Source organism: Carettochelys insculpta, chromosome 12, assembly GCF_033958435.1.
Source record: "Carettochelys insculpta isolate YL-2023 chromosome 12, ASM3395843v1, whole genome shotgun sequence".
Taxonomy (NCBI): domain Eukaryota; kingdom Metazoa; phylum Chordata; order Testudines; family Carettochelyidae; genus Carettochelys; species Carettochelys insculpta.
In genome coordinates this window covers 20,484,808-20,500,804 of record NC_134148.1, presented here as the reverse complement: position 1 = coordinate 20,500,804, position 15,997 = coordinate 20,484,808, and the positions used below count along the sequence as shown (strand labels likewise).

General features: G+C 41.8%; 1 protein-coding gene across 2 annotated transcripts in view; it reads left to right on the top strand.

The window, feature by feature from the left end:
- The window catches only part of UNC13C (unc-13 homolog C), a 425,720-nt gene that overhangs the window by 362,245 nt on the left and 47,478 nt on the right, over positions 1-15,997 (top strand). For both annotated transcript variants that reach the window (XM_075006542.1, XM_075006543.1), the window contains 2 exons: positions 8,441-8,564; positions 13,230-13,286. In XM_075006542.1, coding sequence (XP_074862643.1) covers positions 8,441-8,564; positions 13,230-13,286 — 181 coding nt within the window. The remainder of the gene's footprint in view (positions 1-8,440; positions 8,565-13,229; positions 13,287-15,997) is intronic.

Genomic DNA, 15,997 nt, shown 5'->3' with positions numbered 1-15,997 from the left:
GTTTCATTAATTCATAGTGGCTGAGTGCACATAATGGGGTTGCAATTAGCTTAAGCAAATTCTTGGATATATGTACCACTCAAATCCAGGACAGCACCAGAGGCACTTTCAGAAAGCCCAAAGGTTTGGGCTACATCAGTATCAGGGTACATCTATACTTACAGGAAGACTGACACTCCAGAGATCAATAGTCTGGGGTTCAATTCAGCATGACCAGTAGGGACATACTAAATCAAACATTCAGGGCATTCCTGTCAACCCCAGTTATCCTCACAGTTGTGAGGAGTAAGGGAAGTTGACAGAAGGGTTTCTTGTGTTGACCTCCCACAGCAAGGCCACACTGGAAAGTCAGCTGAAGGTATGTTGACTCCAGCTACACAATTCTCATAACTGGATTTGCATATCTTAAGTCGAATTTATTTTGTAGTTTAGACCTAACTTGGGATTGCATTCCATTAGTACCATCATCCTCAGCATTTCCTGAACTCTGGGATCGATTGGCATCAATTAAATATGGTCACTGTAAACTTCAGGACTTGTTAACTGTTAACTCCCCTCCAGGCCAGTTTTGGTGGCTGAAAATAATGGCAGTTCCTCTCAGTAGGGAAGTCTCAATCCATTGCCACCCCACATGACATTCTTGCGTTCTTGGATCTCGAATGCCCTCATTCTCCAAAGAGATATCAACTCCACCAAGGAAGATGATTGCTGGAAGAAATCTATCACCTATCCCATAGCTGAACCACATTTCCCCTCCAATGGCATCCAGGCTAACACTGCTGGAACTGGAATTAGCCTTCTCTTCATGCAGAGGTTTCATGCCACTTCAGGAACCTTTCTTCTCATATTCGACCTATCCTCCAGCACCCCAAACATCTGCACCTGTTTAGGACTAACCACTGGTTCATCTGACTCTCAGCTACTGGCACCCCATGTCATAGGGACCCTATGACCACCTACTAACCGCCCTCCTACTGTCCATATCAGGCACCTTAAGGATCAGTACCTCCTGCAGAGCTGATCCAGTTTGCCATGGAGTTACCCCTTGCCTCGCCTCTAAGGGGATGCTCAAATCTGCCACCAGAGCTGATAGACAAAGATAAGGAATGTTATTCTCTGTTTCAAGCTGTTTCACTGTTACCAGTATGACTCCCATCTTCACCCCCAGAGGATGAAGTGACACCTATTTTTCCATATACCTCTCAATGACTTCAGACAGTTCTAGGATCTTTTGCACAGAGTTTCTGGAAAACTTCAGATTCGTCTGGAAGAGGTCCAGTATTTCCAACACAGTTTCTTTGATACCCTCCACACATCTGGATCCAGCAGACTAACCCCCCTTAGATCTTATTTTTTCTCTTGCTGTTCAGCACATTAGGCTAACCACATTCTCCATGCTTTCTTATCAGCTGTCATGGGACCTAAGACCTCCCATCTGAAACTAAACTTTTCTATGTCATTGTTATTTGTACACTTCCAAGTCACCCTAGGTCTACCCCTCTTTCTTGCTGGATTTTCTGGCTTCCAACTGACAGCCATAATCAGTAGCTGTTTGTGATCCATTTGTAACACATTCCCTAGCCTTTGAATTCTTCTCTTACAAATTTGCAGTAGAGACCTCGCTTTAGACATGTTTCTGATCATATTGTTTGCTTTCCCTTTCTCAGAGCTTATTCCTAATATACTCTGCAAGCACTAACCGCAAATCAGATGTAACTTCAGAGCATTTGTTTTCTTCAGTAGCCATATTTCACTGCCAGAGGCTGCTAAGGCTACAACAATGGCCGAGTAGACACTTAGTTTTCTATGTAAGAATATGGTATTAAGTTTCCAAATGTACCTAAGTTTACCAAAGGTTGTGTTTGTTCTCCTGATCCTTTGTACTTCCTCAGAGCATGTACCATCTTGGCTTATTGTACTTCCACGATAGTTGAATCGATCTACCTGCTTTAGCTCTTCATCACCCATTTTTACATTATATCCATATCTCCAGTTCCCATGGTTTTACATTTCTTTACAGTGAATCCAAGTCCAACTTTCTCCATTGTTTCTTTAATTGCATTTGTGTATGCTTGAAGTTCTTTAGCATTTTCATGTAGAAGAGCAAAGTCATCAGTGGAATCTAGATTGAATAATCTCAAATGATTCCACCTTAAACTATATTGACTATTCTTATATTGCTTGATGCCATAATTGATGACAGGCAAGAACAAGAATGAAGACAGGATGCACCCTTCCCTTACCCCTGTCTTAATTTCAAATGACTTGCTTAATCTTCTATCCATTTTAACACACCGTGTAGAATTAATGTAAAATGTCTTCATTGCATTGATGATTTTCTTCAGAATTCCATACTGCCTAACAGTTTTCCACATTATATCCCTATTTACACTGTTGAATGCTTTTTGAAAAATCTGTGAAATTAATACAGAGAGTTCCTTGAAATTCATTCACATTTTCAATAACCCTTCTCAAGAAGAAAATCACATCTATGCATGAATGACTTCACCTAAAACCAGATTGTTCATCATGAAGAATGGTATCCACTTTTCATTTCATCCTATTTAACACAATCATAGAAAGAATTTTTCGGTGATGGAAAGAAGGTTCACTCCTCTCCAATTTGAGCAGTTACTAAAGTTTCCCATTTTCAGAAGCTTGATAATAATACCAAGTGTCCATTCTTCTAGAACTTTTTTCTCTCAATATTTTATTGCATAATAAACATACTTCTGTTCCCACTTTGAACATTTTGGGGTGAATGCCATTAGTCCAGGAACTTTGTTATGTTTTTAGCTTGTGTAAAGCATCCAGAACCTCATCAACTTTGATTTGCAATGCATCATTGTCTAACTCTAGCAGTTCTCCTTCATTGATCTCCAGTTGAGTTGCTAAACCAGGCTAGTTGAGCAATTCTTTGAAGTGTTCAACCCATATGTTCTCTTGTTCTTCTCAGGTTTTAAGAGTTTCACCAAATTTCCCATTCCCTGGAACTCCTGCTAGCTGTTTCAAGATAGTATAGACAGTTCTCATATCATTTCTTTGTTTTGCAACTTCAGCTTCCTTAGCCTTGCTTTCTATCCAGTTTTGTTTATCCCTTTTACAGCATCTCTTTCCAGCAGAATATCTCTCCCTATTAATTAGGTCATATTAAGACAAGCTTGGACAGTTTTGCATAACTCTGTCACCTGTGCTTGTACTACCCAAAAGGCACAGGTTATTTTGTGCCAGACAAAGAAAGAGAATTTTTATTTTCTCAGTCTGCTTCCAACTCCCTGGTGATCCAGACCACTTCTGAAGGGGCTAAACAGCAACATCCCCTGTCTACTCCCACTAATAAAGAAACTAAATGCCTGGATCTGTGAAGGAGAAAGGTCTTATCATCCAGCCTCCTGGTCAGGATAGCAATTTGCCAGGAACTAATGGCAAAATATGGTTCCATGAACTAAACCAAGTTTACCGGCAACATTCTACAGCAAGACAGAGCTTGTTTTCAAGCTATGATAGAGGATGGCAGACTGATGGCAAAGACAGCTCTCCAGCTGTAGTCAGTGGTACTGATATCTCCTGTGCAGCTGTGTCTGCTGCTATTGTCATGGACAGGTAGTCATTGCTCCCTGCATCAATATTCCCTAGAGAAGTCCAGAATACGAGGACCTCCCACCTTTGAATCACACCTCTTCAGACAGAAAAAGGACAGGTACCTACATACTCTGAAGGACTCTAGGGATACCACACACTCATAGAGAATATATGTTAAGATGTTTCACTGCTCATTGAAAAGCTCTAAGCACATGGCTCATCAGTTTTTCTGCTTCCTCACACCCTCCGAAACAGGCTCTGTCTCCCAACCTCAACCCCTGGCTCAAAATGAACTTTTTACCATAACCCACCAGCACGCCTAAGCATCAACTTCCACCTTCTCTCCTTACTGGAAGTTGGTGTAAATGCCAGAAAAATCCAGTCCACAAAGTCACTGGACTTACTCAGGGCAGCCCTGAATTCTGTCACTGCAAGAATGTATCTGCCCCAGAACAAGTTCTAGACCATTAACAGTATCATAACATCAGCATCTGATAAAGTGAGTCTGTGCTCATGAAAGCTCATGCTCAAAACTTTTCTGTTAGTCTATAAGGTGCCACAGGACCCTTCACTGAAGTATCATAACTGGCATCCCATGCAAACCTCAAGTAACATTCAAGATATGTCGGGCTCTCCTACATCACATGGCCTTATGCCAGTCTTGAAATGTGTCAGCAGTACTTGTACTCCACAAACCATCATTCCATTAACTTTGTGGTAGGAGTTTCAGACAAGGTAATGTCTTCCCTGCTATGGGGAACAAATTTTCATCAGGTATGCATGATTTTCGATCTCCCTTTCCTTTCCTCCTCTCTGGACAGGACCATTATTACAGATACATCCTTATTAGTTTGGGGTACCCACATTAACAGCCACACTCGCACAAAGTTCTTGGTTATTCTGAAAATTCAGAATGCACATCAATGTCCTGAAGTTATGAGCTGTTTGGGAAGCATGTGGGTCCTTTTTTCCCCCCTTCTACATTCACTATGTCCTAGAAACATCAGACAACATTGGTCTTCTACATCAGCAGGCAGGGAGGAGGGAGATCCCCCTCCCTGCATGCAGGAGTCAGACTCTGGAACTGGCGTAGCAGCAATTAAATCACCCTCTCGGCAGTCTACCTTCTGGGAAAGAAAAACAAGCTTGTCGACTCCCTCGGCATCCATTTTTCAGTCAACCACAAGTCAGAGCTCCATGACTTGGCACTTTACAACATTTTCACTCTGTGGGGAACTCCAACCAGGGATCTGGGCACTTGTTTTGCAAACAGGATGTGTACCAAATGTTGCTCCAGAAGATCCCTAAGTCAACACGCCCATGGTGATGATCTGCTTTGTCCTTAGTTGGACCAGCTCTACTATTCTTCCCAGTGCTACTGCTCCTACTGTGAGCTCCATGCAAAATCCAGCAGGACAGAGCACTGGTCATCCTGATTGCCCCCTTCTTGCTCAAACAGTTTTTGTTTCCCAACCTCCTACACATGCCATCCTGACAAACTGTCATCCACTGAACATTTCCCATGTTCCTGACCAAGATCAAGCACCTAGAGGGGCCATCATCCTTAGAATGCTCTTATTGCACAGCCATACTATCCTAGCTAATAGTAGAACGGACTTTACTAGATGTAACCTCCCTAAATGGAAGCACTTTTCTTCCTGAGCACATCAAAGAGGCATTCTCCCAGAAACTACAAATATTCCTCTCATCTTGGACTATATCCTATTCATCTTCATTTCTTTCTGCTTCAGATCTTATCTTTGTGTTGCAGAACTGGAGAGGCATTCCCTCTGCCCTTTGTCCCCTTGGTCTCACACACACAAAGTGAGCCAGGGCACATGTACAAATAGATGACTATTACTTTCAAAATCTCATGCTCAGGGCTCCTGGTGCCCCTGCATAACAGAGCAGATTACAAACAGGGAACACACAGCTCAAAGTATCTCCTATTACAGGGAGTAACTGCCTCTTTCTTTCTTTGGGGCATGATTTTACAATGTGATTCTTCTAAAGATGACATTTTATGGGCTTTGTTTTCAGAGATTGTGAACACTTTTAACTCCCATGAAAGTCAACTGTAGTATCTCAGCTCCTCTGAATATCAATCCCTTTTCCACACTCTTCTGTTTTCCCTTTTAGAAAGCTGTGGCATTTTTACTCCTGTTTGCTGCTTTCTACTCTCAGCATATAATTTACTTGTGCATGTTTCCTGGTTGGGGAGTGTGAGGGAAATAAATGGAGTCCCAGAACGCCAAAAACTAATAGACCCTAATCGAGTTGTAGATTAATCTTTCGTCCTAGATGCTTAGTTCTTGGGCAGGGGCCCTATATTCTGAAATGACTTATTTTCCCATAGAGACTGTAGGCTCTTGTTAGCAGAAGTGCATCTGGAGAAAGTGAATAAAGGGCCCGTAAAGAATCTGCACGGAGGCAGGAGGGAAACAGAGTTTTTAGTTTACTTTGTGAGGGCTCCATGTAATACTTCCAATATACTATAAAATACTGAGAAATCTGTAGACTCTGCTTTTTGGCTCTCTGTCAGCTGGCACGAAGGCTCTGTGTGACTGTCAGTGTGGAAAGCATCCATTCTCTTCCCTTAATTTACTCCATCATAGGAACTGACTATGCAACACTAGCAGATGAAGAAGCCGGATTCCTAACCCTGGCAAAAGGCTTTCCAGGAGCCATATCTGCATGTCAGCTTTTCATTTCTAGCCATCTATCTAGTCCTGTGTGTAAAACTGCTGTAAGCATAGACTTTCCTAGGCTCAGCTTCCTTCAAGGTGAGGAACATGCTTCTCCTATAAGTCTGTAAGAAGACAAAGGCCAAAACTCTTCGCAAACACATGTGATCTGTCCTTGAATGGTAAGAATGGAATGTCCCCATTTGATTCTCTCTTCTGTTGAATCAAACCTGAGATCAGTAGGCACTGGAGGTGCCTACCTGGAAACATAAACAAATCAATATGTAGATTTTAAGAGGTTTTAAATACTCGCCAAAGAGACATTACCATTTTTGTCATATGTAGGGCTGGGTCTACACGTGCCCCTTCCTTTAGAAAGGGGCATGTTAATGAGCAGGTTTGAAATATGCCAATGAGGCACTGCAATGAATATGCAGTGCCTCATTAGCATAATGGCAGCCACGGCGATTTGGAAGTGCAGCTTTTCAAATTGCGCGCCGCCTGTGGAGACGGGACCTTCCGAAAGGCACTCCCCCCCAGTTTTCGAAAGCCCTTCTTCCTATCTGGTGATCAGAAGAAGGGCTTTCAAAAACTGAGGGGGGTCCTTTCGGAAGGTCCTGTCTCCACGGGCAGCGCGCGATTCGAAAAGCCGCACTTTCGAATCACCGTGGCTGCCATTATGCTAACGAGGCACTGCATATTCATTGCAGTGCCTCATTAGCATATTTCCAACCTGCTCATTAACATGCCCCTTTCCAAAGGAAGGGGCACATGTAGACCCAACCCAGATGTATATTGAAATGTAAATGCAATCCAAACAAACATACATCTAAAACAAGGAACTGAGCAGCAAATGCTTCTAAGGTGTATTTCCTGACTTGCAAATCTATGTGATTTCTGCTGTAATGATTTATCTATCACTTTCACTTTTCATATGAATGCATACTAATAGAGAATAGAAAGATTCACTGGTACATGTACATACCTATGATGTGATTTGTGCATCCTCTAGTGTATATGCTCTTTTACGTGAGAAAAACGTACTTAATGCTAGAGAGCTTTCCACATACCCAGTGCTTTTTTGTGCTCATACTTGCCGGTACTGAGTACCAGCACCTCAGTAGCCCCAGTCAGGGGACTGGCTGGGGTGGAGGTCGGGGAGACAGCTGAGTAGCGGCTCCTTTTTTCTTACAAAAAAGGCACTGCACATACCTATTTACAAATTACAGTTTTTTAAAAGGTAAACAGAAGATTTTCCCATGTCTGTGCACTGAAGTAGAAGGTGCTTAATTCCATCTATAGCATGTTTTATGAATACAGTCCTAAGGCTTGTGTACACTGCCACTTTACTGTGCTGCAACTTTCTTCCTCATGGGAGTGAACCCTCCCCCACCCCAGAGAACAACAAGTTACAGCCCTGTAAAGCAGCAGTGCAAACAGGGTCCCAACAGTGGGAGCCACACGCCCGGTGCTCTTAGCTACACCACTCATGGAGTATCTAGAGCACTGGGAGAGCTGTCTCCTGTTGCTGATGCATGGCAGTGCTTTTAACTTAGAAGTGTAGACGAAGCCTTAAATGCTAATAAACCTGTCATGGATAAGTGGCCCTCCAAACTGTTGTTACTGATACTATTACCACCTGAGTAGTCCCATTGACTTTCACAGGATATGTGTCTGCATAACAGCACATCTTCTAAGCAGTCTGCCCTCAATTTGTGTTTGAGCTCACAAGCTGTTTCAACTGTACAGATGCAACACAGGTCAACCAAAAAAAAGCTTTTTCATTTTAAACAAAAATTAATTTCACAATAACCCTTTAAGGTAAAGATTTAATTATAGCAATTATTTGAGCATAACTTTACAGTTAAAATATTATGTTTCGTTTTTCAGTAAATACAGGGCTGTTGAATACATTAAGCAGAAGCATGGTAAAAGGGATGCTGGATGTTTACATAGAATGTTTGTTCCAAATCTGAAAGATAAGATTTGAAATGTTCAGAAATCCACATGAATAATGTTGTAAAATAACACTGCTGTCTAAGGGGCTTTACTGGCGTAGGGGTTCAGAGAAATGCTCATGCAAGGTAGCAGTTAATCTGAGTTTATGTTAATGCGGAGGCTTTGATGTTTTAATGGTAGATTTGGAGACCAGCGTGTGTTTTACTTTATTCCAGTTTAAGTATTTCTGCAAAAATCTGTGAGAAGACAGTTCTGAAACGGGTGTTGAAAGAGCTGTGGAAATCAGTCCTGAACAAAATAGAAAAACAAATTGTGCTTCCGCCATTGACAGACCAAACCGTAAGTGTTCAAGCCACAATTCACACGCCTTAAGAACTTTTGCAGAAATCACCTTGCTTAATCAGACACCTGGTAGCTGCTTTTAAAACATCCTTCCCAGAAAATCACCCCCAAAGAAGAACTTGGTCATTGTATGCAGCTTTGTGGGCACTTTTTCAGAAGAAAAGCCAGGGAAGATATTTAGTAGCTGGTTAGGAAATCCTCGCTATCCAGTGTATTTCCTGCCTTTCCCCCAAGGTCAGGGTACTGTTGTAGTGTATTTTGTCAAGGTGTGTGTGTGGTATGTCATCTTTGAAAAATGACAGTGTTCTGTAGAAGAGGCTCAAACGATCAAACAAGGGGTTCTTAAGGTGGGTTGTGGGGTAAAAGGCAGGACTGCTTTCATATAGCATGTTTTTAAATTCTATTTCTGATGGCTTTACTGCCTATGGTGAGCATTAACAGCTAGGTGATGGCTCACCCTTCACTGGTACACAAGGAAAACAGAGAACACAGGCAGCTGGCCACAGTGGGCATTCAGTCACTGTACTATTTCAGCACTGACTCTAGCCTTACTGTGAGGTTGGAAATGCAGAGTGAGAACTGGCAAGGTCGTGGCCTTTTCCTTCATGTGCACAAGTCGGTGGAGCCGAACCAATAAATGATGGGAGTGCTTGTGGTGTCCTTTCAACAAATGACAGAGCATACACACCAGCATCCCTTTCCCCAAAAGACTGCTGCTATATGCCACCTCATCGCCATCCCAAAAATGCAGCCACTTCCCAGACAATGGTTATTGTGCTATCCACGGCAGTCGTGAGGATAGCCTGACATGATCCCCACGTGGTGATGCCATGCAGGGATATTTACACTGCTGATGAAGGGGGTCTGTCAAATTCTGTGTGTACCTGTTAAAAGAAAGCAGTTAAGCAATGACTTCAGACTGGTGTGATTTTGGGGCAGGGTTGGGGGAAGGAAAGGTAGTGCAATATAGAAATATTGTTGCTTGATGGGTGTGTATATGTATGTGTGTGTGGCAAAAGGGTGTTAATCTTACCTTAATGAGTCTACTGTCTTCTGTTACAAGCGAATTTGTTACATTAGTACAGTGTGTTCAGGGACAATGTAACTGTATATGTTGTTTTGTCATTAAAATAGCTAATAACCTACAGCCAGAGAACCAAAAGTGAAACCGGAAGCATTTGCACTTGCAGAACTGCAGATAACATTTATAATGTTTGTTGGGTTTCAAATGTAAATTATATCCCTTAGAACACAGTAGAGCAGGGAGAAGCTCAAATACTAATGACAAATTCTTTTGAGAAAAAAATTTCTGCTGTTTAGCAAATAAATATATCAAAATCCAAACCTTGCACTGGTGAAATAAGTAATCACCACTTTCCAACAGCGACAACTAAAATATTTTAAAGTGTTGTGACTACTACAGGTACATCAAAGACAGGGGCTATAGGTATGCTGTGAAATCATTACTAAAAAGAGACAGCAGTTAAATAATACAGGCTATTAAGAAAAGATGATGAAGAGTGAAGATGGAGATGTTCACAGTGGGAAAGCCTGGACTCACACTGAATCCTTTACTGGATTACATTTAATTTTTAAGAGAAGGGTTTTTTTTATTACTGTTGGTGGTGTAACTTGTTCCATATATTGAGAGACAATCCCTGCTCCAAAGAACAACCATTTGAAATTTACATAGCTAAGATGTTTAATCTGAATTCCTTCCATGTCTATTTTGGCTACTAAAATAAAATAAAATAAAATGCATCAAAATGTGCATTTTGGAAGCAAAAATACATATATGCACAGATTACATACTTATATAAAAAGTGGGTTTAATATTGAACAAACTACTCTTGTCTCATCAGTTATTCATTGGAAAGTTTTTCTGACAAAAGCAGCCTTTAAAACATTGGCTTGTAGTCTTTGTGGGTGTAAAGATAACCTACCAAATGTGAACAGAATAAAATCAGATGTGCTATTTCCAGAGGGTAGATCTTCACTGGAGCTGGAAGATGTAGTCTCTAGCTTGAGTAGACAGATCGAGCTAGCTGTGATTGAGCTAGCCTGCTAAAAATAGAAGTGAACTGCAGGACGGGGTCGCTGCCCAGAGTATGGTCTGGTCCAAAACCGTAGGGAAGTATTCTAGATGGCTAGCCCCTCTCCTGGCTACCTCTCCTTTTATGTGCAATAGGTCAATCAGGGCTTGGCAGGTATGTCTGTTTGAGCTGGTTATCACTGCTTCCAGCTTTAGTGTAGGCATCCCTAGAGCCTGCAGGCAGATACCTCGACTGACTGTGCACATGCACAGAGAGAGCTCAACTTGAAATTTTTGAAATGTGGTTTTGTTCCAATTCAGACCAAACCCAATTTTTTGGAAATTTCCATGAACTGGAAAATCTACTGGAAGAATTCATTTCAGAAACACTAGCACATGATATTTCTGCAACAACATATTATCCCTGGGACCCCAGAAGTTGATTCTTATCAGTTTTACCTCTGCCCACCAGGAATAGGACTGTGAAATTGACAAGAATGTCAGTTTAAGTTAGCTGTCAGTGCTTCCAGGGTCTGCTGGTTTGATGCATCCCCCAACCAGGAATGCTGGAATAATATTTATACTGGGGTGTTAAGAGCTATTGAACCAAACTATAATCCCCTGCACCATTAATTCCACTACCTATATCCCCAGTTCTCCAGTAAGCTAAGTCAACTACCAGTGCAATTCAAGCAGCCCAGGGAGCCAGCTAACCTGGGGTCTGGAAACTGTGGTGTCCTTGTGCAATCTGCTCATCAGGGCTACCCCTGAACCATGGATCATGGCAGGCATCTCAGAACTTCAGGAAGTCCTAAGGACACCCCCAGCTTAATTTAGACTTTACAGATTTCCTGGCTCTGCAGCTGGAAGCCAGAATTCCTGAGGTTCCTGCCCATAGCATAATCCACATGGTGGGACTGTCCCAGAGCCAGGAAGCATCTCAAGCTGGGCAGAGTACCATTTTATGACAAACACCGTTACCTCAGAAAAGCGTTGACCACATCGAATCACAAACTGTAGAAGATGCCAACGAGAGCCTTGTCAGTTTCATAGCTGCTTGTTGTAACTCTGTGGCCAGCTGGGAAACTGACATTAACCATGTCACATCACCACTTGGTTAAGCACTGGGGAAAGCTTAGAGTGCAAAGAACTGTCCAGTTCAGGCAGAAGTCAAGAAAGGAGAAACTGGGATAGAGCCCGAGGACCCTTTTCCTTCTCATCTTCCATCCAACTGTTACGAAGTTTTGGGATGGTAATTAGTGGCCGGTGAGTATGAGCATCTTCTCCTTTCCATTTATCATCTACTAACCAGAGGAAAATGGACATGGATAGATCTTGGTAGAAGTTCAATTTCAACGTCCTTCTACTAAACAGCAAGGTTGGCTGGGCCCTAGAACCTCATTGGTTTGAAAAATCCCTCTCACCCTTTTTTAACATTGGCCCTGACTAGTTGTCACTGTACCTTATTTTGCAGGTACATAATAGAAACAGCGAGATAAAATAGAACATTTATGGTCTGTAATGGTCAAGGGATGTAAAAATTAGTTATAAAAGAATACTGGACCAGTTTTTAAATATGCTCACAGTGCAACAGGTGTGTACTCTGCTTCTCTATTAAGTGATACATGGCATGATGGAAAAGTGCATAGCCACAGGCTGGTTTCATTTCTCACTAATCTTATTTTTAATTGACCGAACTCAGTCAATAATAGGATGTTTCAAGGAATTCCCTTGCCTTTATATAGCCTTGAATCTCACTTCCCTTACCAGAAGGTACAAGCACAGATTTGCTGAAATAGATCTTATTTTACAGTGTGCAAATTTTGCTTACCATTCTAGCTGCTAATAAGCAGAGAGAATTTACATGGAGCTTATATATTTGAAAAGTAAAATATTGGTAGTAGAGATACACACGAACAAAAAGACTAGTTTTGGAAACAGATCTTCTGGAAAGAAAAGAAAGATTGATGAAAAACTGTTCTGTTGCTCTATTTATCTTGAGCTCATTTCTGTCATTTGCCTTTAATGGTAGCCAGTCATCTAGAACCACTCCTTATTAAGCTGCCAAACCCCACTAGTAATTACAGTTCTTGGGGCAATTGTGCAACACCAAATGTTCACAGTACATTATAGTAGAATTCCAAGCAGATGGTTGTTTAACTTAAAGGGGTAGAATTATCCTTCTGTGTCTTACCAGGATTTGGCTATTATAAACATTGCTTTGCCTCCATATTTGCCCTTCAAATATATTCCAAAACAGTGTTTCTGGTTCAATATTGAGGGGCTTGGACTTTATCCAGTCCTTGTTACACAAGTGAATGTTTGTAGAAGTCAATAGGAGTATTATTTCTCTGGGACTGCAGGAAGCCCACTTCCCTCCACAATGTATAGTATATTTCCAAATAGTTTGCTTGTCAACTGTGTTAAAATATAACTAAACTGGAACTGAAGGTTTTATTTAACTTTTGATCTCCAGACTGCTGAAGATAAGCAATGAAATAAAGACCTTTTCTTTAAAAAAAATGGACAGCCATTAACAATAGAAATGATGTTGTGATAAAAAGCAAATGCTTCTGTGATGATGTAGAAAATTCTTTTTTATCTTCAGTTTCTACTTTTTTTGTTCATAGGGGCCGCAGATGATATTCAGTGCTGCTAAAGATCTTGGACAGTTGTCGAAGCTGAAGGTAATGTGTTAAATAAATCTCTGTGGCTACGTCTACACGTGCAGCCAACATCGAAATAGCTTATTTCGATGTTGCGACATCGAAATAGTCTATTTCGATGAATAACGTCTACACGTCCTCCAGGGCCAGCAACGTCGATGTTCAACTTCGACGTTGCTCAGCCCAACATCGAAATAGGCGCAGCGAGGGAACGTCTACACGTCAAAGTAGCACACATCGAAATAGGGATGCCAGGCACAGCTGCAGACAGGGTCACAGGGCGGACTCAACAGCAAGCCGCTCCCTTAAAGGGCCCCTCCCAGACACCGTTGCACTAAACAACACAAGATACACAGAGCCGAGAACTGGTTGCAGACCCTGTGCCTGCAGCATAGATCCCCAGCTGCCACAGAAGCAGCCAGAAGCCCTGGGCTAAGGGCTGCTGCCCACGGTGACCATAGAGCCCCGCAGGGGCTGGAGAGAGAGCATCTCTCAACCCCCCAGCTGATGGCCGCCATGGAGGACCCAGCAATTTCGACGTTGCGGGACGCAGATCGTCTACACGGTCCCTACTTCGACGTTGAACGTCGAAGTAGGGCGCTATTCCTATCTCCTCGTGAGGTTAGCGACTTCGACGTCTCGCCGCCTAACGTCGAAGTTAACTTCGAAATAGCGCCCGACGTGTGTAGACACGACGGGCGCTATTTCGAAGTTGGTGCCGCTACTTCGAAGTAGCGTGCACGTGTAGACGCAGCTTGTGTGTCCTATTATAATGAAAGAGTTGCTATAGTGTGTGCCTATGTTTTTCTACACACTTATGTGTTTCTTGTCATAACAGGCCCATTGAAGCCAAAAGGGACAATTGTGTGAGTAATTGCTCGGCAAAATGAGTAACGGGTTCATAGTCTGGCCTGATATAAAGAAGACTAATATTTACATATGCACTGAACTGGCCACTAGTTGCTGTCAGGGAAATATTCCTCCTATCTCTGTGTTGCAGAACTGACCAAGTGTAATATGGATATTTTAACACTTCTTCTGAAGCTTTTAGCATTGGCCTCTGTTAGGACACCATTGGTCTGAGGTTTCAGGCCCACGTGGATCTATTCCAGCATGGCAGTTCTTACTGTGTGTTCCCATGTATCACACCGTAGACCTTCCTTGGAATTGTCTACTATTAGCATTAAATTATCCTACCCCGTATTTTGCAGCATGGTTTAATAGAAGTTCTAGAGTAGACCAGTAATTAGAACATCTGGTTTCCTCCTGGGGCCAGGTTCAAGAAAAATAAACATAATACATGAGTACTTGTAAATTGCTTGTGCTCATTGCCTGCAAAGAAGATAATGGTATGCTCTGCGCTCATTCTCCTCTACATTAAAATTCTGGAGCCCTCTGTTTTCCATAGGCAGTAATTGGTGTTGTGCCTTCATGGTTCATTTCTATTGTTGACAAGCTGCTCTAGCTAATGGGAAAAGGATTGGGCCTCATAACCTTTGGCAATGACTATAAAAAGCATAATTTGTAAACAATCAGCACAGTTTTGATAGCAGCATATTAACTCCCCACCCACCCATCCACACAAATATGCACAAAAACGTGTGTGCCTTACCACGTACATAATACTGTACTCATATGCAAACGTATATAACATACATAAAAAATAGTGTCACAGGACTGAACCCCACAGTTCATCTCACTTGCATTTATAGTACCCTGTGCACAATACCTGATGTGCCCAACACTCTTTACACAAACAAAGCAAAAATTGCATGAGTGGCTTTAAAGCATCTGTAGTGCTGCATCCCAACATAAATATGTAAAGCAAAATAAATTAAGTTTTTAACTTATTAAACACAGAGTCAAATTGTGACTCAGACCCTGCAAGGATGAATAAGGGGTGAAGGCTACAAAGAACCTCTTCCCCATCTTGTGCTTCTGTGAATATGACTCAGGAGTTCAGTCACTGCCCCGTCACAGTGATCCCATGGTGCATGATAGGATAGCCATAGCCCACATACACCTCTATGCTTGTCATTAAAGCCGGCCAACTCAAAGAACATAAGAATAGCCCTAGTGGGTCAAACCAATGTTCCATCCAGCCCAGTATCCTCCAACAGGGAGTGGTGCCAGATGCTTCAGAGGGAAAGAACAGAACATGTTTATTATAGGGTGATCCATCTCCTGTTTTCCAGTCCCAGATTTTGGCAGGCAACTCTTTAGGGGCATCCCTGATTATCTCGCTAGTAGCTATTGATGGAACATCTGCTTGATGGAGTTATCTACTTCTTCTTTGAACTAAGCATACTTTGGGCTTTCGTACATCCACAGGCACCAAAGTTCACAGCCTTTGTGTTGTGTGAAAATGTATTATTTATTAGGTAATTATTTACTAGGATCCCATGAGAGCTCATGACCTAATAGGTAATACTGTTAGTCTGTAAGGTGCTACAGGGCTGATTTTTTTGTTTTGTGAAGATACAGACTAACACTGAGACTATTGTTTGTGGCATGTTTGTCATCGTAATAAGCACTACTGTACTTTTACTGCCAGCTCATAATATGACAATATAGTTGAAAGAACCTATTTTATTTTTAAAATCACAAACAATGTAATTTAGAAATGAAAAAGATAATCAAAATTAAAACTATGTCAAAACAAAATTTCTAAGATTTCTGAAACAAGTTCTTTCTCATGGGAATTTTGTCAAAATTCACATTTTTCAAATAGT